Source organism: Dipodomys spectabilis, unplaced genomic scaffold (assembly GCF_019054845.1).
Source record: "Dipodomys spectabilis isolate Male_0828 unplaced genomic scaffold, ASM1905484v1 ptg000019l, whole genome shotgun sequence".
Lineage (NCBI taxonomy): Eukaryota > Metazoa > Chordata > Mammalia > Rodentia > Heteromyidae > Dipodomys > Dipodomys spectabilis.
In genome coordinates this window covers 16995821-17017183 of record NW_024870696.1, presented here as the reverse complement: position 1 = coordinate 17017183, position 21363 = coordinate 16995821, and the positions used below count along the sequence as shown (strand labels likewise).

Here is a 21363-nt window from a genome sequence, read left to right as displayed (position 1 = left end):
CTTACTTTTCCTCTGAAGATAACTCTTTCAGAACATGGATTGCTCTCTCTTCTAATGGTTGTCTTTTTCCCAAATAGGTCAACATAAGAACCACTGGAGATAAGCTTATAAATGACTGAACATATTGAAATGCAAGATAAGCAAGTGCCTTTCTCAGGACCCGTCTATGCAGCTAGATCCTGCATTTGTTTGTAGGATCATTAGGCAGCATAAGGAATGACACTGTGCTTAAGAAATTAATAGCTTTCTAATCGGGCCCTATAACATGTCAACTAGTAAATTAGGAAGATTTATGATCACTTGCTGTGTTCTGTATGAATGTGTCCAAACATAAGATCGACCTACGCCAACTCCCCCTCCTTCGCAGTCACTGTCCTGAACTAAATAGCTACTAGAGCACATGGTGTGAACACCAAATGCTCCATTAAGCCAAGAGCTGCTTCCTTGGTTCTACCTATGATGTTTACTCTATTGGAAAAGCAATATTGATTTGTTAATCATAGGTCAGTGTTCCATAAGTCATTAATTGGGTTTATTTTAATTACATTATGAGGAATATACCTTCGTTAACTCAAACTACTTCTAATTTGATAATACTGTCACTGGAAAAGGAAAGAAAAGGTGATTTAATTGAGGTTTTCCTATAAAATATAAGATTAGAATTACTCATGGTATTAAGCACACTGTATATCACTATTTGTAGCACTTTTTATAATAAGAGAAAGACTATGATTCTCTAGAGAAGAACAAAAGATCATAGTTTAAGTAGTGAGAAGCAATATTGCAATAGTAATGTCTCCCTCCATTACTGTGTGAACTTGGGGCAGCTGATTAACTTCTCTGAACTTTAGTTCCCAAAACAGCAAGCAGAGGGGAAAGTAGCGGCTTCACCGGATTGTTGAGAAGATTAAGTTGCATACTTAATATAAAGAATTTATGCAAAATAATGCTTATCTAAATGAACTCTAAGAAATGGAGGCAAGAGGATTTTTATTGTACAGTTTGTGGTCTTTTTTTCTTCTTTCCTTTTTTCTTGGGTTTATTCCCAGCCGTCCTTGTTTTTGATTTCTGTGCCCTTTGTCTTGTATTTAAGTTCATCTATTTGGGGAGGGGACAGGGAAGCACGGAAATCGTGTGACAGTAGTAAAAGCCACCAGATACTATGTTGGAAATGAACTTTACAACTTGGAGGGGAGGGTGAAGGGAAAGAATTGGGAGAGAATGAGGGAGGGGGTGAAACTGTTCATAAAGAAATGTACTCATCACCTGATCGATGTAACTGTAACCTCTGCGTACATTACCTTTGCAGTAAAATTTTAAAAATTTATTTTAAAAAAGAACTTAGTGCAGAATAGTACTCAGTGAATGTTATTATTATCAGCAGAGGTGCTAATGAGGCCTGTGTTTGTCCAAGTTTAACTGCGACTTTTCTCCATTTACCAACTGTGTGAACCGTTGTGAGTGGAGTTCTTTGATTATAAGTGCATGTGATTTTGGTCTTTATATAAGAACCTCAAATCAAGAACTTCTTTGGCAGGCTATATATAATAGTGCCTTGGATAGAACTGACATATGTATGCCTAATTCAGTTGAAGGAGCAAAGATAAGTCCAGTTGTGGATGACTGACCTTAGTAGAGGGAACAGATTTAACTCCCAACCCACAGATAATTCCATGTCTTCCTCCAGGTCTGGGGAAGGAGTAAACGGGCTCTTTCCTTGCGCCATTAACAGTGTGTGGGTGTGGGGGAGGGGAATCTGGTTAATTCCCGCTTGGTTCATCCTCTATAGCTTGCTGCTGCTTCCACATGGCTGCATCTCACCCTGTCTCCTGTCCCAAGATAAACTCCTTTCATGAAGAATACCAGGGCTGTTAGCCTGTAGTTTCACCTATAACTAAGACCTACATTTTCTGTGCAAGTGGGTACCAAATATACATTTATTAATTTTTTAAATGGGCATAATTTCAGTTGAATTAATTAATGGAAGTGGGTCAATCTTGATGAACCCAGTATAGAGAACATAAACACTAAGAGCCACTTCTATTTATGGAAGGAAATTTCACAAGAAACTAAATATGAACATTGTTCAGTTGCGAAGGATTCAAACAAGAAAAAAATAAAACAGTATTAATCGGCTGGATGTTCTCTGTGAGGTCACTCGGTGGGCACTGGCTGTTAGCACCCATCCAGCATCCCTTTATTTCTACAAACACTGCTTTCCATGGAAAGCCTATCGGATAGTGAATTCTTGAAGGCAGTAACTAAATGACCCTCCTCTGTGGTATCATGGTCCATGGAATAAAGTAAGCCTTTGTCAGACTTGCAAGAAGAAAGACTGGAGAAGGAGGGGAAGAGGGAGGGAAAGAGAGTGAAAAGGAAGGGAAAGATAGACAAGCAAACTATGGGAATAGCAGAATGGGCTAAATCTTTATTTACTTGATAAATATAGCAGGAAGCTATCTTTAAATATAATTCCACTTAGTGATATAAATTTAAAATTCGAGAAAATTGCCAAACTTAAAAAAAATGTAAGAGAGGGCCTAAATTCTGATTCTAGTTCTTCCTTCTTACCCACTCTCCAATGTTGACGAGGAGGCCAGTTCACCTCACTGGGCTCTTATTTCTTCATTGTAGAGTAGCCCTGCCTACCATGTTCCCCTACAGAGCTACACTGAAGCCACATGAGATGAGGTAGTAGAGAGAGTTAACTCACCACGAAGGGCTTTCTACCCTGAGGAATCGATTGCTTTGTCTGAGGCTGCACAAAACGCTGGGACTTTGAGGAAGGAATGAGGGCCAGTTTCCACTCCTCCCAAGATCTCCCTGTTTGTTTGTCCGACCACTGATTTCTTTCACACAATCTTTCCAAGTTGTAGACCAAAGAATGCTTTTGTGTCACCATGAGCATAAGCTCCTCCAAACAGAAACGTGGGGCATTCTGACTTAAATAGGCCACGACGTAAGCAAACCATGTGGTTAATTAGCCATGTGGTTGATTTTCTTTGCAGGAAAGTCCCTGAGGATGAGTGTCTCCATTGACAAGGATTGGACTAGACTTTCCGGAAGAGTCCTCCTAACCTAGACATTAACAGCTCTCCTTTACTTGAAATGCTACAGATTCTCCTAAAGAGGAGCCTAAGGTGACTGGTTCATACACAAGGACTGTCCAAGTTTTCGCCCTCAACAGTCCTATAGCTCAGCAATCTTGGTGGCGGTTCTACTCACCCACAGAACATAAGAATGTTGTACAACGCTGGGTCATCCGGAAAGGGCGCCATCTGCTGGAGACACAGCTGCTCACAGCCGCCATTGAAGCCATCTGAACAGTCCACTCCGATGTGGCGGTCATAGCAGCCTGAGCTGTCCTTCATGGGGCTGAGTCCAGATGGGCACTGGCACAGTGAGAAAGCATCCATACAAGCGGGTGAATTAAGGGACTGGGGCCCCTGTGAACCCAAATTTAACCACTGACACTCTTGGCCTTGAAACTATTAACATTGGCAAGTAATGTACTACTTTCTCTGGGAGCTGGACTACCTTTTAAAGCAAATGACCTTTGTTGACATCTTGTTTCTCTCTGGGGCATAGATCACGTCATTTGCATTAGGCCACTTCCTCTAAATGGGCTGGAAGGGAGCTTTGTGGCCTTCTAGAGTTGAGGTGTTCGGCTTCCCATCTGAGCCTCAAGCTGGCAGAAGGGGTTTAGCCATGAGCTAGAATTGTAATGCATTAGAAGAGATTCCTTTGGGCTGGGAGATGGCAGTGCTGCCGTTTGCAGTAGGAGCACTGGTTTCTAGTGTCTGGGTTGGTACTACTGAAGCAATGTCTATCTTGGTCACATTGGAGGAATGAATTGAGTCAGGGGTTCCAGCCTGAAAGAGGAAGGAGGAAGAGGACTAGCCTGGTAGCCTGGAAGGGGTTTGAGGGCTTTCCTACGGAGTGTCTGGATCCATCATCTGCCTGCCTCCCTTGACTCCCCCTTAGAAGACACACGGACAGAGATATCTGTTCTACAAATACCCAGGGGCTCTGTGCTCAGGTTTTGTCTGGTCCCTCTTAATGTGAGGTCTGAGCATTGCTGTACTACAGTGTCCTCCAAAGTATGACAACAGGGGAAGAAATGAAAGCAGGGACCTCAGATACTGGCCTCTTCACCATAGGGCTGGGTGAGCACTAGCAACATTTTCATAGTACCCATTACCTGGCAGTCAGTGGTCTAACTTGCGATGTAACTCAACCCAACAGTACTCTCATGAAGTAAGTAATATGACCATCCTCATTTCACAAAGGGAGAAACAGAGGCACGGAACATTTAACTCCTAAAAGCACACAAATGCTCCAGGTAGATCTGTTCTTGAACCTTTGCCAAGCAGGCTGTGGCATCCTGATTTGGCACTTGATCATCCGGTCATACCAGCTGTCCTCATTTAGAAGCCCACACTCTGCTAAGTACGTTAGACATTTAATCTCACAACACCCTGTATCATCCGCATTTAAAGATAAGGAAATCATTAACAATGGCAATTACTGCTGGCTGCCCTGGACTCCTTTTAAAAGCTTGTGACTTTTTGGCACTCTGCATCCTCTGCCTGTATAATGGAAGCTACATATTCACTTTAGAGCTGGTTCTTTCTAATAGGCTGGCTGGGGCAAATGAATTACTCAAGCCCAAGCCTCTAGAATGAAGCAGAGCTCTGTGTGTGTGTGTGTGTGTGTGTGTGTGTGTGTGTGTGTGTGTGTGGTCCAGGCTCTTAATGACTATGTGGTGCACCTGCTGTGAGCCATCAAATACATTTCTCTTAAACCAAAACAAAGCAAACTCAAACAAAACTTTCAAAACTCAGTGGCCACAGTGTCATACATTTCCCCTATGTGCCTGCTGCTGGGCTTATTCTTTTTCGTTGCTGCCAGCACCTTGATCCAGTAGCCCAGAACTGCTGCTGATGTGCATCTGATACCCACTTCTCCTTCTCTCTCCTTCTTTCTCAGTCAAAGATCACAGCAGGAGGGGCACTGTTTGCTGAGACTAATTCTACAATTTCCCAAACAAATAGTCTCCTGTAAGAGGCCTGGAAGGCCCCCAGCCTGGTCAATTCCCTCTCTCCCCACAAAGTCTGCTGGATGCTGGAAGGTGATAGCATTTAAGAAAGTTTCCAAGGGTTCCCCACCCCTGCTGCACAAACCCAAATGTTCCTGGTGACAGCAAACAAGCAAATGAAGCAGCCGAAGCTTGCACCCCACGGTCTGTGAGCCCCCCACCCATCAAACTCCCTGGTCACCCAGCTGTTAGGCCAGATGTGTCACCAGAAGGGAGCTGGCTTCAGCACAGTGTGGCTTCCCAGGCATGGAGTTGGGTATGGAAACAGAAAGTTTGATTGGAATTAAATGGGCTGCACTGATAGCCACACACTTTTTTGGTCTTCTTGCATTCCTTCCATAAAGCTTGCTAGAAGCCAACCAGTGGAGATAAAATCCAGTGCTCCTGTTATTCCCGCTGCAAACAGTTTCAACCAACCAGCTACCTTACTCACCAGCCAGGACCCCACATCTTTCCAACCACCTGCTTTATTTTCAGAATGCTCTATCTACCAAGCATGATTTTTTTGACAAAGACTTCTCTAAACAAAACAAGCGCGCTACAGGTTGTTCCAGAATTCCCAATGCTGGCATTTCCACATCTTGCCTGCCCCTAATGTCTTGGTGACCATTGTTATTCTGATCGAACCACTGGATTTTCATACTCTTGTAGGAGATCTGGAAAAGAGACAGCATTAGCCACCTTCTCCAAGTTGGGTATTGTATTTTTTTTCTTATAAGCAAATCTAAAGTCTAGTCATTGCAACTATCAGGAATTAAGCAGGACCTCCCTCTTATCCCTCATCTGTATCTGTTGCCTTCAAGCCAAACATCTGAGGCACACCTTATCTTCTTCATTGTATAGGTGACTCAGAAAAGCTAAGTAAAGACTTTAAGGTCACAGTGGTTAAATAAACAAACAAACAAAAACAAAAAACCCAGCAGACTCAGTGTGGGCCTAGTTCTGTTTGACCCTAAACCTTATGCCATTTTCCTTTTGTTCTACCATCCCTTCCCAGCTATGATAAAACCTGGATACATTGGAAGCCCCACACAGTCAAGTTAGCAAAAAGGTAAAGCACGATTGCCAATTCACTATCTCCTTTAGGCAGTTAGTGAAGCATCCTTGGACCAATTATGGGCTTATAGATTCAGACTAATATTTTTTGTCCATCCCTCCATGCCTCCTCATCAACTTCTCCCTACCCCCCACAAACTCACATTTATACTCACATACTCTATATAATGGGCACAAATGTTTGAGGACAAAATACTACAAACTGCCCAAAGTCACCAAGACAGATGGAATTATTGTAACACCGTTCAGAGCAAAATATTCAGAAAGGTTTCCAAAACAAAAGTTTTCTTCTTAATTCTTAGTATTCAGAGCACCTGTTCCCCAAGGAGTTAATCAATAAAACTGCTCATGGTATAAATTTGCTTCTGTGATTCTTCCTTCTGCTATGATATTTACATCCTAGGTTTCCTTAAAGTATTTTTATGGTAGTGGTGGTGATGGTAGTGATCATGGTGGTAATACTGGAGTTTGATCTCAGGCTTCCTGTTTGCTATGAAAGTGCTCCAGCACTCAAAACATACCCTTTGCTTTATTTACAGCTGCCTGAATAGCTAGGATTACAAATGTGAGCCACTATGCCCAGCCTAAACACAAAGAAGTTGCAATCTCCAAATCATGCCCTTCCTCCTCCTAGAAATATGTACAGCCTGAGTCCAGTTGTTAGAAGTGATCTTGTTTCTAGAAGTTTGCATTTGCTATAGCTGAATGTTCTCTCCCAACATTGGCAGTGGACAATCCCTCTACTTGCTCATTGAAGAGGACTATTTGCTGAGGAGAGTGCCCCAAGTTCATATATTAACCCCTCTTTGCATAGGTTACATTTACCAGTCCCAGGGACTTTATGAACTACAGACTTAAGAAGAAAATTCCATTTATTATGGCAACAGCCTTCCCCCATCAAGAGGGTCTAATAAATGAGCTCATATATCAGTGACCCCTAAAATATACAAGGTTAATCATCTTTCATGAGATACTCATGGCTTCTTGACTTATTACTGGTATAAGGCATAACTTGCTAATGAGATTAAAATGATTTTCCCCATTCAGCTCCTTTTCCTTGCCATCTTTCCCCTCATTTTCTACTGATGATTTCTGGTTGATTAATGGCTTAGAAGGCTGCTGAAATCTCACTGAGTCTAAGACACAGGCACCTCAGTTCCAGTGTACAAAGCAGACCCTCTGTTCGTAGAGTGAATATAAGTGAACATATTCAGGGCCGCTGGGAGAAGAAGGACAAATTCCTTCAGCTAAGCCTGGACAGCCCTACCCGGATGATTCATAAGCCACGCCATCATAGTCCCTACTCAAAATAGGCTTTCTTTTGCTAGATGGAAATCTTCTACCTTTCACAAATGATGATTTACACAACTTTCAGATGGACTCTGACCACCCCGTATAGGCCTTCATCCAAGGGGAAAAGTTTGATGGTATTAAATTCATATTTTAGGATTTGATGGCTTGCTTCCTGTCCTCATTTCTCTGGAAGCCTCTGAAGTGTACCTTTGTGCTTACTGCCCAACAGAGGAGAGGGTAGCAGGAGGGAGGAAGAGAGAGAGAGAGTGAAAGAGAGAGCGAGAGCCATCTATAATGGTTTCTGAGCATCTGTGCTCTGGTAGAGGTGAAATGATATATTTCATGGGAAACCATTGTGGACAGCATGTGGAGTGAAGGGTGATAGGGTCACTGGGTAATTCAAAGCTCATTAGAGCATAATGCTCTGGTTAGGAAGGTGGTGTTTTTTATGCACAAGATAGTGTGGCCGGTGACCTCAATCCCTTACATGCCCATAACCTGTTTACCTAAGTATGTTCCCGTATCTTATAAAGGCATTTGTGTGATACTTTGAGGATAAGTATGAAGATGCGAGAGGGAGTTGTGAGACTATGGGCTTTCTTTTCACTTTGCATGTATCCTTTTCTCAAACTTTCAAGCCAGATTTTGTATTGAACATTCATAGGGAGGTTTGAGACGCGTGAAGATGGGTAAAACGGAGCGCGGAGGACGGTGCCTGCCCACAACGTCTGGTGTAACTTCGGCTACAATCATGGGAACCTGGGAACATATCCTCTCATAAGGAAAAAGGGACTTCAAAGATGTAATGAAACGGAAGATCTTGAAGTGAGGGAGTTAGCATGCATTCGGTAGGTGGGTCCAGATGAAACACAAGAGCCTTTGAAAGTGGAAGAGAGATGCAGAATGGGAGAGAAGGAGTTGTGTTTAATCAGAAGACTGTAGTCTGGTCTCACTGGCTTTAAGAAAAAAAGTAGGCCATGTGCCTGAAGGACTCTAGAAACTAGAAAATCTCCCCTTAGAGTCTCCAGGAAAGAACACAGCCCTGGAAACTCTTGATTTGAGCTCAGTGAGAACCACACTGAATTCTCATCTAGAGTTTCAAGATAATAAGTTTGTAGAGCTTTGGGCTGCTAAAATCTGTGTAATTTTCTTTAGCAGCAATAGGACACTAAAGCACACTGAAGGTGTACTATAGAACACAACACTGCTGTCTGGCTTCCACCTTGGATATTAAGGAAAATGCTTAAGGTTTGGTCACTAGCATTGGGTGGTTGACCTGCGTTCTGGGAATCTTCCTGCTACAGGCTCTGTGTTGGAGAGTGCTCTCATTTTGTAATGTGTTGTGGTTCATGCAAATCTGTGCCTTTCATGGGTATTTGTTTCCTGTCCTTAGAGGCAATATAAACAACAGGACAATTAACTGGGTAGCAATTAACCCTGTGGGAGTCCATGCATAACTGAGAAACGTGTCCTGCCTTCCTAGAAAGAATGACGGTTGAGCAGCTGATGTGGACATAACATAAATTCCATGTCGGGTTTGAATTAAATCACCAAAATACTCCAGGGTCAGCATGCTCTGAGCATTCTCTCTCTCTCTCTCTCTCTCTCTCTCTCTCTCCTCCATAGAATATGCCTTTCTTGGGAAGCCTTTGGTACCTAAAGGACTGAATAAAGTTGCCCTAGGTAGAGCTGAAAATGGAAGAAAATTCAGTTTCATGTGGAAAGGAGAAAAGCGGGCAGTTCTCTAATTGTGATGATACACCTTGTCTTTAGAAGACAAGGAATCACTCTGCTCACATACTAGAGCTTTGGGACTATATGGGTGGCCAATTGGATCAGGTCAGACTCAAAGTCAAATCTGTAATCTCAGTAGGGTCACAGCATCGTAAAGTAATACATCAGCTCTCACTGTATTCCCACCCCTCGCCTGCCAAAGCAATCATATGCTTCATGACCAATGAGAGACATTTCATTGAATTAGTCTGCCAACCAGCCTGCCCCCTCCTTCTTAGGAGCCACGTGAACTAGTGACTTCAAAGTATTATGCAAATACCAAGTGCTGGTATAATTGGTTGACTTTCTGCAGTGGCTCCAATTCTAAAATGCAGCAGCCTTATAGCAAATACATATTCATCAGAACTATTCCTGCTAGCTCTGTCTCACAGATCACAATGTTAAAAGTATAGAAATCCATCAGCACAGTTATATGCCAAGTTAAAGGGGCCAGCATCACCAGAATTTTTTTTAAAGGCATCTGATAGGCAAATCCTCAGGGATTCAGTAAGGGGCAGAAAAAAACATCAAGAGAGGGAGAATCTGTTCATGTGTGCATGAATACGTGTGTGTGTGTGTGTGTGTGTGTGTGTGTGTGTGTGTGTGTGTGTGTGTGTGTGTCAGTGCATGGTCAGCTACATGTAGGGATGGATTATAGGGGGGTATGGTATGGAGGGGTACATATGTGCACACGCAGCGTTTCCAAACTTAGAATGACCCTAGAGACTAGTAAAGAATGATAGTAAAGAAAGAAAGAAAATGTGCTTCATCTGAGAGCCCCAACAGACAGTGAAATCTTCTCCTGAGGGTGAGCTCAGTTGGGTGGAGCAGCCACAGATGAAGATCATCGTGACAAGACTTCGTGCCTCTTGGTGCCTTGAGAAGACATGAGCTAATGGGCACTTTTGCTTGCATTTTCTCTATACTCTTCTCTACTCTTTTTTGCCCTCTTGATGATATATGCTAATTTCTCCTCATATCTTCCCCTCAGTTCCTCCCCCATCCTCCCCCTCCCTCATTCTGTCATCATCTTCCTTCTCAGATGAATCATGAATCAGGATCCTATTGGCTTCAGCCTACTTAGTAGCTGTGGAGTCCTTAGGGCAGAAAGAATCTAGCTAGACCCCCAAGTACATGTCTATCTTTAATGCACAACAGCTCCCTGAACAGAACAGGTGTTCAGATGGGAAAGGAGGATAAAAGAGGCCTTGGCTCCGCTTTCTCACAGCTTGCCCAGCTCTGGTCCTCTCCCACAGCACAGCAGTCAGACTGGGAAGTGTGATAGAGTACCATCTCCTCCCCAGGACTAAAAGCTTCTGGTCCTTTCCTCCGACACTGCAGTACCACATGTCTCAATGAATGATTCTTCTCTCTCCTCTGTTCTCACTTTGTATGGCTTCCCTGCCATCCTTCTGTGTTCTGATGTTCCCTCTTCTCTCCCATTCTAAACTAAGTAGAGCTAGGAGAAACAAACAAACAAACATTCAACTTGCTGGGCATGAGAGTGGCTGATACAAAGGACCAGCATCCTCCATGACATAGGAGGTCGTTTCTACCACCCTAACCCAATAGGCTCACTAATACATCGCGTCATAGATTTTACTCGTTTATTTTTGTGGCAGTAGCTCGGGCCTGGATGTTGGCCCAGAGCTTTTTTGCTCAAGGTTGACACTCTTACCACTTGAGCCACAACTATAATTCTGGCTTTTTAGTGGTTAATTGGAGATAAGAGCCCTACAAATTTTCCTGCCTGGACTGGCTTGAGATGGGTAGAATTACAGGTATGAGACACTTGGTACCCTACGAATAGCATACTTTAAAGCCAGCCATAGGTGGGCAACATGTGGCTCATGCCTCTAATCCTATCTATTCAGGAGCCTGAAATTCGAAGATCATGGTTCAAAGTTAACCTGAGCGGGAAACTGCATGAGACTATAATCTCCAATTAACCATTTAACAAGCTGGAAGTGGAGCTATGACTCAAGTGGCAGAGCACTAGCCCTGAGGGACAACACTCAGGCCCTGAGTTCAAGCCCCAGGGCTAGCATGTGTGTGCACGTGTGCACGTGTGCACGCACGCACGTGCACACACACACACACACACAAATAAAATTTTAAAAAAGAACAAAAACAAACAAAAAACAGCCACAAGCCACAGAGCTGAAAACAACACAGAAACACCCATTTGCAGAAGTAGACATTTATTGTTACGGTTTCAAGATGATCACAGTTTTTAAAATATCTCTCCTATCATTCCTAGCATGAATTACATCTAACTGTAGATCCGTGACTCTGAAAGTTTTCTATTATATCTAGAGTCAATTTATACTATCCGGAGGTTAGTTAGTTCTCAGAGAGTTCTGACCAACTAGCTTAGACTGGAAAAAAAAAATCATTTCCTATAATTCACAGAAGTTTCTGAACACATGGTAGGTCATCTGTAAGAATTTGTTGGTGTCAGTACTGCTTGGTGATTCGCTCCATATCTCTATCAAGAGAAAATGCCTCACTTGAGTAAGTAGTAGTTACAAATGGCAACCACAGCGTGTTTTCACCCATATTTCTGCATTTTATCCCACCTTGAGGAACTTCCTCTTTCCATCCTCCAAACAAACACTCCTACCATGATAGGACAAACATACCACACAACCTGTGGAGTCCAGCTTGCGATCTGAGATGCAGCGGAAATTCTTACTGCAGCCGCCATTATCTCTGCTGCAGTCACGCACGGGCCCAAAGGAATCTAAGAGAACCTCCAGGCTATCAAAGGAGGAAGACGTCATCAGCTCCTCTCTGCAGGAACAAGAGTGAAGCAGGGGAAGTCATGAGGATCCAGAAGCAGCAAGTGGTATTACACTCCACATTTATATCTGGTCGGCTACATGGAGTCTCATTCTGTCTTTTAAAAATTGAAGAACAAGATGGGCCCCAGTGGCTCATGCCTATAATCCTAGTTACTCAGGAGGCTGAGATATGAGGATTGTGGTTCAAAACCAGCATGGGCAAGAGAGTCTGTGGGACTCTTACGTCTGTCCAATTAGCTACCAAAAAGGCCAGAAGTGGAGCTATACCCAATTGGTAGACAAAAGAGAAAAAAAAATCAAGGACAGTGCCCAGACCTTGAGTTCAAGTCTCAATACCATCATTGTACACACACACACACACACACACACACACACACACACACACACACACACACACACACACACACATACGCATACACGTGGGCACACATATGCAGAAATGTTGAAGATTAGCCACCCTTTGAATTTGAACTAACAAATGATGGATATTCACTACATCTGGGAAATGAGCCAAGCCTGTTAGACCTGGACAAAGAAGAAGGTTTAAACTTAGGGCAAGAAAAGGAACATTTTATTGTCTATCAGTCCTAGGGTACATGGAAAGTGCTTATGGACCGTAATTTTATGTCTTCTTCCAGTGAATGAGCCTTGAGGCATGCAATTCGGACTCAGATAAGAACAGATCTGGGTCCTTTGTATGGGGAACTTGCAGGCCTGCTGCCAACTTCTCTTTCCAGAATGCTGTGGTGACTTTTCCAGCACCCAGGAACTTCAGGTCATTTCTCATTTTGCCTCCCAAACAACGTGTGTCACTCAAGATCCTAAAAGTAGACTCACCTGACCTCCACAGCATCCTCCATCACGGTCATGTCGGTCTTACACTTTGCTGATGGGTTGATGGCCAGTTCGGCGGGTGGAATCACGAAGCTCTTGCTGAGGGGCAGCCACATGCCTTCCCCCAAGGTGTAGGTGAATCTGCAGTCACACGAACACCAGGTAGTTAGGGTTGGCCACCGTCATTCCAGTGATGGTCTGGCACTCTGTCATCAGAGCTGCCTTCCCGTTAGCCCTCACGGTCCTCTTCAGGAGGGTTCCATGTTTACCCTTCGTGGATGGCATGACTGAGTGAGAGGGATACAGAAAGACCTGGCCCTGCTTATGGGGCCGGATAGCTGCCAAACTGCTTCTGGTGTCCATTTACCAGGTATTAGATGTATTTTTTAACACCTCGCAAGAAGTGAGTCTTAGCTTTCTTTAGATTTCAAGCAGGGCTTCCTCCTTCTTACGTCAGACATAATTGAAGGCAGGTTGATTGAGAAGCTGCCCTTCCATTCCTACCCTTAGGTTGTATACCTCTAGAGACAGCAATGGTTATCTTGAGCCTGGAGAAGCCCTAGCAAGAAAAAAGGCAGGGGAAAAGCTCCCCATTTCTGGCTTCTGTGAGTCAGGAACATCCATGACTAAAGCCCAGGATCCTCCAGTGAAGAGAAGAGAGGGATGAACAAATGAACAAAACAGGTTGAGATTTATTCTCTGTACTCCTCCCACACCCTGAACCAACAGTGCTAACCCTTGGGACACAGAGAATTTTTATTATTGTTAATATTCTTATAATAAGAGCTAAAAGGAATAAAAGAATCAATCAGCATTTCCAGGGAGAGCCTAAAGACTCCGTGAGAGATTATTTGTTTATTCATTCATTCATTTCATTTCAAAGACATTCAAATGCTCTGTGTTCACAGTCAAAAATAGTCTATGGGATAAAAGCCAGTGTGGGTGGGATATCACGAGCTTCGGCTGCGGTAGTCTGGCATCACCTCCCAACTCAATGTGGAGGGAGGAACAATGGAAAGATGCTGACAATTAAGCAGAGCCCTGCACATTAGTGTGCTGGTCACATTATACCATTTCAGAACCCTGCTCCCCTCTCTCCATTAACCTACATCCTCTCCTTTCCTCCCAGGTTTGTTTGAGATGTTAGGAAACCAGATTTGGTGATTTAAAAATCTTTCGTGCAGCCTCTCCTGGATGCTGGCCACAAAGGAGTCCCACTGACAGGGACTCACAAGCTATGTGACTTCTTCCCATGCTCTGAAAGTCAACCCTTGGTGCCAAGACAGCTAAAAAGCGAGGCAAGGGCTGGATTCACAGAGGGATGTTCCCAGGGGAGATGCGAGCTTGTGCGGTAGGTGGGTTGTGGCCAGGCTTTGCAGGATTTCTCTATCTATGCCCTAACTCTTGTTCCCTTGCTTCTTCAGCATGCTAAGAACTCCAAGATGCTGCTCGTACTGAAGAAGGCTTTCACAACTGCCTACCTTCGGGGGCAGAAGGCAGTGGAAGGGAATCTGTGTGGGCAAGGGAAGGTACCGCACCAGATGAGGAAAGTTCATGACATAGCAGACAAAAGAAGACCTCTCTTTCATTCTTCTGTGAATTAACTAGTTAAATTGAAGGCACAATAGCCTGTTTATTCACGTGTGCATACACAGACAGAGGCACAGACACATGCACACACATTACATCTGGCTGTATGAAGGAGATGATTCAGGAGAGTAATTATCCTCACAACACCAGGCACTTGGAACTTAAAGGTTAATGTGAGTTGAAGGACAAACCTTCCAAGAGTTTGTATGATTTCTCTCTGCATTGTATGATGCATATTCTCCTCCCCCGCCCCTCTCTCTCTCTCTCAGTATTTTGCTTGCTCACTTGCTCTCTTAGTCTGGGTTTTGAACTCAGGTTTGTTTGCTACTTTTGATACAAAGTCGGGCTTACCTTTGTCAGGACTGGGCATCTGATCATTTTGTTTCTGCCTCCCCAAAAGCTGGGGCTACAGCTGTGAGCCATCACATCTGGCTCACAATGGATATTCTGGAGACAGTACCATTTTACTACCCAGGCTCTGGCAGGAGCCAGGGAGAAGATCTGTAAGCTTGCACGGTGCCAGAGAGGGGGCCGTTCACTGGACAGAGAGACGAGCTCTTGTTTTCTATTTTGGTTTTGAAACTATCATTTTACTTCGATTATGTGTCAGATTTTAGGAAACTACTGGCAGTTCTGGTAAATTGATGATGGTTAATTACTGTTTTGGAAGAGTGGAGTCCATGCCTACCCATCTCCTAGTTTTCTTTCATCAGCTGCATGCAGTAATATTCCTAGGGGGCAAAGTAAACCTCAACTTAAACTGTGATATGGCATTGCATCTGTGTAGAACAAAGGGCAAAGCTCGCCTTCACCTTCTTCTCCTCTCAACCTGCTTCACTTGGTATTCCCACCTCCTAAAGTGAGCCTAATAGTCCCACCACTCTGTCATGGCTTCCTGGATTTTATTCTGTCTTCTCTAACTGAACTGACCCATTGACTGTGCCAGTCCTTCTAGAAAGATCCCGAGAGACTTGACTTTCAAACCTCAAGCTCGGCCATGTTTCTGCCTATTTTACACAGAGTCCTTTGCTGGCATTTAGATTATCTATCTTTTTTCTGTGTCCATTATCATTAAGAAGCGCATTATCTCTGGAGTAGAAGAGGGCAGTTCTTTGTCATCTTTGTATTCCCTGGTGACTAATGAAATTTATATTCCAAGGACATCACTCAATAAATATTTATTGACAAATCAATAAGGAGATTCTACTTGTTGCTTTAGTTTAAAAACCAAAGTGATGGCAACAGTATCGAGGCACAGGGGCTAACCTCTGAGGATGAATGGTCAAGATGGATCTGGGATTGGCATGGTGGCTATCCTAAATTCACGGTAGCTTCTGGGAATCTACAGGAAAAGCAATGTAATCTCCAGTCTGTGATGGGGCCAGTTGGAAACCTAGAATGTGAAGCCTGCTTTCACGGGGCAGGTCCTCTCAGAGATGGCTCATGTGTACTCCCAATCAGATAGGACACTTTGGTCCTATCTTACAAACTTACCTTCTCATATGTTAAGAAGGCTAATAACACTCCCTCCCCTGCAAGGCTCGGAGGAAAGATAAGGTCAATCTGGATGTCAGGTGTGGATCATAGCAACTTTCAGCCCTTGCTGGCTCATGCCTATGAGATGCTAAAGCTGTCTTTCATCTGAAAAATCTACTGAACATCTCCAAAAACCAAATATAGAGTAAGCTGTCAGAGAAAGGCTGTGTCCTGAAATCTCATCTGTCCCTCGTTCATGCAGATTTGGCAGGAACAACTTACAAAAAAAAAAAAAACCAAAACACCCAAGAGAAGTTGGGTGAGCATCTTGAAAGTTCTCCCAAATTGTGCTTTCTCTCTGGTGACAGCTGCTGGTGTCCACTGTCATCAGTGGCTGCATTATACATGGCATGGTCCTATTAAGCCAGAGGGTTTGGAGATAAACACATGCCAGAGAGCACTGGAAAGAAAAAAAAAAAACCTGTTCTCTCTCCGTGGCTTAGCACAGACTGGGGGAAAATGATACATTGTTTTTGACCAGGCATCTTTCTTTTTTCCCAGAGAAGGCTATTCCAGGATTAGTATTGTTCTCAGGGCTATGCACATATACCTGGTGAGGGAGGACTCTGAAAGGTAAATTTGGTCTACATCAATCCCTGCCACTACAGAGTCTAGTGAAATGGAGTGATTCTTTCGATGACTGAGAGGACATCTTTAGCACTAGAGCTTGCTGAGAAGACTCAGTTGGGCTGCACAAGATCCTCCTGGACTCTTTCAATCCAGCTGGCATTTCAAGGTTATAAAAGTGTGATTGAGCATCCAGCCCTTAGTAACTACTGGAAATGACAAACTACAGCTATATACTGAAGGCCTCCTGGGTTCAAAATGATTTGTTACATATCAGATATCTAAATAGACTACTAGCCCTTCCTTCAGGAAGACCTCCATGTTATTTGGAAACAAAAGGAAAGTTAATAATAAATCTGAAATAGAATAATTGACTAATACATATGAGAAACTTGGAGGAGGAAATGTCATTGTGAGTAATGCAGTGTACTAGAGGACCTGTATAGCAGTGTTTATCAATTTGCCTATAGATTGGCATCACCATAGTACTTTTATAAAGCATTTATTCTCTGGCACATCCCCTTGTACATTTGAATTTAGTGGTTTGTGCTGGGTCTGATCTTTGGTTCTATCAATGAAGTGTGGATATTCTTACAGAGGACCAAAATAGAAAATAGAAAAATATTTCCTGGGTGTGACTAAACTCTTGAAGACAGTAGTTGTCTTGGCCATATCTAAAACAGTGATTTTCTCAAGAGATGATAGGTTTAGAGGCCTGGTCTAGACCAGGAAGATGAATGGGAGTTATATTAAATGGAAAAGATACATTCCTGGTGGAGTGAAGAGTCTGAGTAAAATGCACAGAATGGGAGAGATCTCACTAATTTGTGGCACTGGATCAGTTAGAAGCCAGATTTGACTAAGAAGGAAGGGTTCCATAGGAGAAGAGTAGTTTATTTTCAAGCGGTCATATGTTGGCAGTCAATGGTAGAATGGTTTGAATGTTAGAAATTAGAACTTTATTGCATGGTTCAGAAAAGTATGCAGTGACTTAGAATTAGTCAGGACAAAATTATGAAATAGTAGAATAGCCAATTATAGAAAGTGACTACGCCACAAACTTTTCAAGAGTAGCCATTGGTAGGTAGTTGACTAGAGTTTCTAATGCCTAAAATATCACTTTCATATTGAGAGACTAGACCTTTTTATGTTAGGAACCAAAATTATTAATCACTTGTTGATTAGCCTACTGTCACTTGAGAGAGTTCACCTCTCTCACACAATACAACATTCTTCATTCCTCTTTACATAGTGCTTGGGCATGATATCCCATTGGCAGCCAATATGTTTAAAAGAAAATGGCATTTTCTAAGGATGAAACAGTGTTGTAAAGGTTCTACTCTAATAGCAACTTCATTAAATCTTTCTTTTTTAGTCTTAGTTTCTTACTCTCAGGGACCAGGAAACTTCTCCATGTTAATTAGCAAAACTCCACCTGATTCCCTTATTGCCTTGTTTTTATTACCCTTCAAAGGTCCTGGCAGACAAGCATAAGAAAGAGAAAGAAAAAGTCAGCCAAATGATAAATCATTGTTGGAAAGTTTAAAAGACCAAGTTACAGCCCAAAGAATGCAGCTGATATCTCTTCCAAAACGAAACCTCAAACGCAGCCTGAGGACAATGTCATTAATGTGGACCCAGTCTGCCCAGGGAGAGACACTCAGGAGAGCAAAGGGCAAGCAGCAGCCTTCTGAGGAAGTGCTTTTGTAAATCTGTATTCTAGCCAAGAGCATGCCTTAGGAGAAAACTGCTATGATTAAGCTGAGCCCATCCTAAGCCACTGGGAGGAGCAGGACAAGTTACAGAGTAGTGGGTTCAAGGAGGCAAATTCAGGTGCAAAGTCAAGCTAGGCCTGACTGACAAGGAAAAGTCTGAGAAAGCAGTTTGGAAAGGGGGTAGTAAGTGAGCCCCAGAAAACTGGATGTATGTAGGTAAAGGAAGCAAGACTTCCATTTGTTCCACTCAGCTCATCAATTCTCCAACCGTGGCATGCAGTTGCTGAATTCATCCTTTAACATCAGCTGTTCATGCAAGACTGTTTCCTCTACTAGAGGGCTTGCTCATGGAGTGAGATGTACTCAGGTCCATATTGCCAGGACAAGCACTATCTCTGTACTTAGTGGGTACTCAGCAGATGTATGCAACTGGGAAAAATAGACTGAGAAAATGAGAGGACAATGAGGTCTTAGATTTAAAATAAGCTTGCATCCCTGTGAAGGCCTGGAATAAATTAAATTTTATGAAGATTCATTTGTTCATGGTTGGCATCCAAATCCTCCCTTAGCTTGCGGATCTTTGTAATGCATACTATTCCCATATGTGCAGGTCGAAATTTGGGAGAGACTAGAAGCAGCAAACTTGATCAAGAAGGTAATGGATTTTAAAAAAGCAATAAGTTAGGGTTTAGGAAAGAGGGAATGCAGGGACAGGAGAGATTAATTTTGATCAATTTAAGATACTATAAGGAAGGTGCAAATTAGATGCAAAAAACAAACAAACAGAAACTGACATTAACTGATATTGTGCCAGTTTATTTTTTGGTCTGTGTCTGTGTGTGTGTGTGTGTGTGTGTGTGTGTGTGTGTTTTATTGTGCCAGAGACTTTCCCTGTATCACCTCACATACCCTCCAAAGTAATCTTGTCCAGGATGCAATGTACCCATATTTAACAAATGTGTAAACTAGAGGTTCTGAGAGTTTAAGTAGATTACTGAGGTTCACAGAGCTGGCAAGGAAGAAAACTAGGACTCAAACAGAATGTGTGTGACTTCAAGTCCCCCAAGTTATCACTGGCCATGGTTTGGAAGAAGTGTCTTTGTTAGGGCAAAATGCCTGAAGTTATTCCTACTTTATAATTGAGTACTAAGAGAAAAAAAAGTTCAGCAAGGAGAAGTGTGATATCGGCTTTGCAGACATAGCTAAGCAATTCCCTGGAGAACCACTTACCTAAATATTTTATCAGAGGGCTGCTCTCCCAAAACCAGGTCAAAGCCACGCTGAAATATTGTGTAAGGCCAAGGTCTAAAAGAAGAAATATTATTCAATTAAAGTCCACTCAACAAACAATCTGTTCATGCTAGCTACCGTGACAGATTACAGACACCCAACAATGAAGAGGACATAGTTCCTCATAACAGGAAAGTCACTAATGTGAGCTCCCATGTGAGTTTGAATCCTGGAATCTGACCAAGAACAAGATTCACATAAAAAAATCACTAAACCTCTAGGCAGGTGGAACTTAATAGACATGAAAATCAGAACTACATATAGAGTAAAATTATATTCAGGTAGACTTCAAGTATCATAATGGATGATTCTTTAGAAGCGCATTTATAGAGACCTAGCCTCAACCCACTTAAAAATGAGCGACAGGATGATTTCTTGGGAAAGTCACAGTCTTTTGAATCAGACAGTTTTACATTCAAACCCTATTTTGACATTGAGCCAACTGTCTGACTTTGTCAAATTATTTGATTTGCTGAGCTTAATTTCTCATTTGTGAAAAATACATTTAATAGCAGCCGCCTCAAAACCCTTGTGAAGGTTAGGCAAACCTGTTGGATCAAAGGCCAGAGCTCAAACAGGATTGCCACTATGTTCCCTTGTTTATTCATAATGAAGTCTGAGTCTTCGATAGTTCCAGATGCCTTCAAACATTTTAATCTCCTTCATTCAAACAGGAACAACTGAACTAGTGTATACAAATAATCATTAACTTTAAACATTTCTTGGAAAATCTAGAAAGAAAACAGGAACTAGAAAGTAGTAAAACTTGGCCCTTTTAAATAATATGTACATTTTGGCCATCCTTCTTTCTTCTTCAGAGAAGTTTCTCTTTAAGTCTTTAGCCCACTTATTTATTGGGCAGTTGTTTCTTTGAGGATTTGTTGTTGGGGGATTTAATTTTTTGAGTTCCAAGTATATTTTAGATATGAGACCCTTGTCCGTTGTATGGCTAGTGAAGATCTTCTCCTAATCCGTGGGCTTTATATTGATCTTGCTAGCTATGTCCTTTGCCATGCAGAAGCTCTGCAACTTCATGCAATCCCATTTGTCCAACCTTTCTTTGATTTGTTGTATTTCTGGGTCTCTATTAAGAAAATTTCAGCCTGCGCCAAGGAGACCTAGGGTTTCTCTTATTCCATCCTGTAATGTTTTCAGAGTGTCTGCTTTGACTCTGAGGTCTTTGATCCATTTGGAGTTGATTCTGGTGCAGGGTGATATATAAGGATCTAGCTTTAGTTTTCTACAAGTAGTTAACCAATTTTGCCAGCACCATTTACTGAAGAGGCTGTCTTTCTTCCATTCTATTTTTTTAGCTCCCTTACCGAAGATTAGATGGCTATAGGTCTGTAGGTTCATTTCTGGGTTTTCAATTCTATTCCATTGGTCCTGAGGTCTGTTCTTATGCCAGTACCAAGCTGTTTTGATTACTATGGCTTTATGAAGAAATGCTCAACCTCCCTAGCCATAAAAGAAATGCAAATCAAAACAACATTGAGATACCACCTCACCCCAGTTAGAATGGCAAAAATCAAGAACTCTAACAACAACAGATGCTGGAGGGGATGTGGACAGAAGGGAACCTTATTTCATTGTTGGTGGGAGTGTAAACTTGTTCAACCACTTTGGAAAACAGTATGGAGGTTCCTCAAAAGACTTCACATAGAGCTCCCCTATGACCCAGCAATCCCACTTTTGGGCATTTACCCAAATGTTTACAAACAAGACCACACTAAAGCTACCAGCACAACTATGTTTATTGCAGCATTATCTACCATAGCTAAGATATGGAACCAACCCAGATGCCCCT

General features: G+C 42.6%; 1 protein-coding gene across 2 annotated transcripts in view; it reads right to left on the bottom strand.

Moving 5' to 3' along the window:
• Astn1 (astrotactin 1) overlaps positions 1–21363 on the bottom strand; it is a 297563-nt gene that overhangs the window by 74641 nt on the left and 201559 nt on the right. For both annotated transcript variants that reach the window (XM_042674444.1, XM_042674445.1), the window contains exons 9-12: positions 19497–19571; positions 12862–12999; positions 11863–12013; positions 3226–3392 (exon numbers count right to left, since the gene is read on the bottom strand). In XM_042674444.1, coding sequence (XP_042530378.1) covers positions 3226–3392; positions 11863–12013; positions 12862–12999; positions 19497–19571 — 531 coding nt within the window. The remainder of the gene's footprint in view (positions 1–3225; positions 3393–11862; positions 12014–12861; positions 13000–19496; positions 19572–21363) is intronic.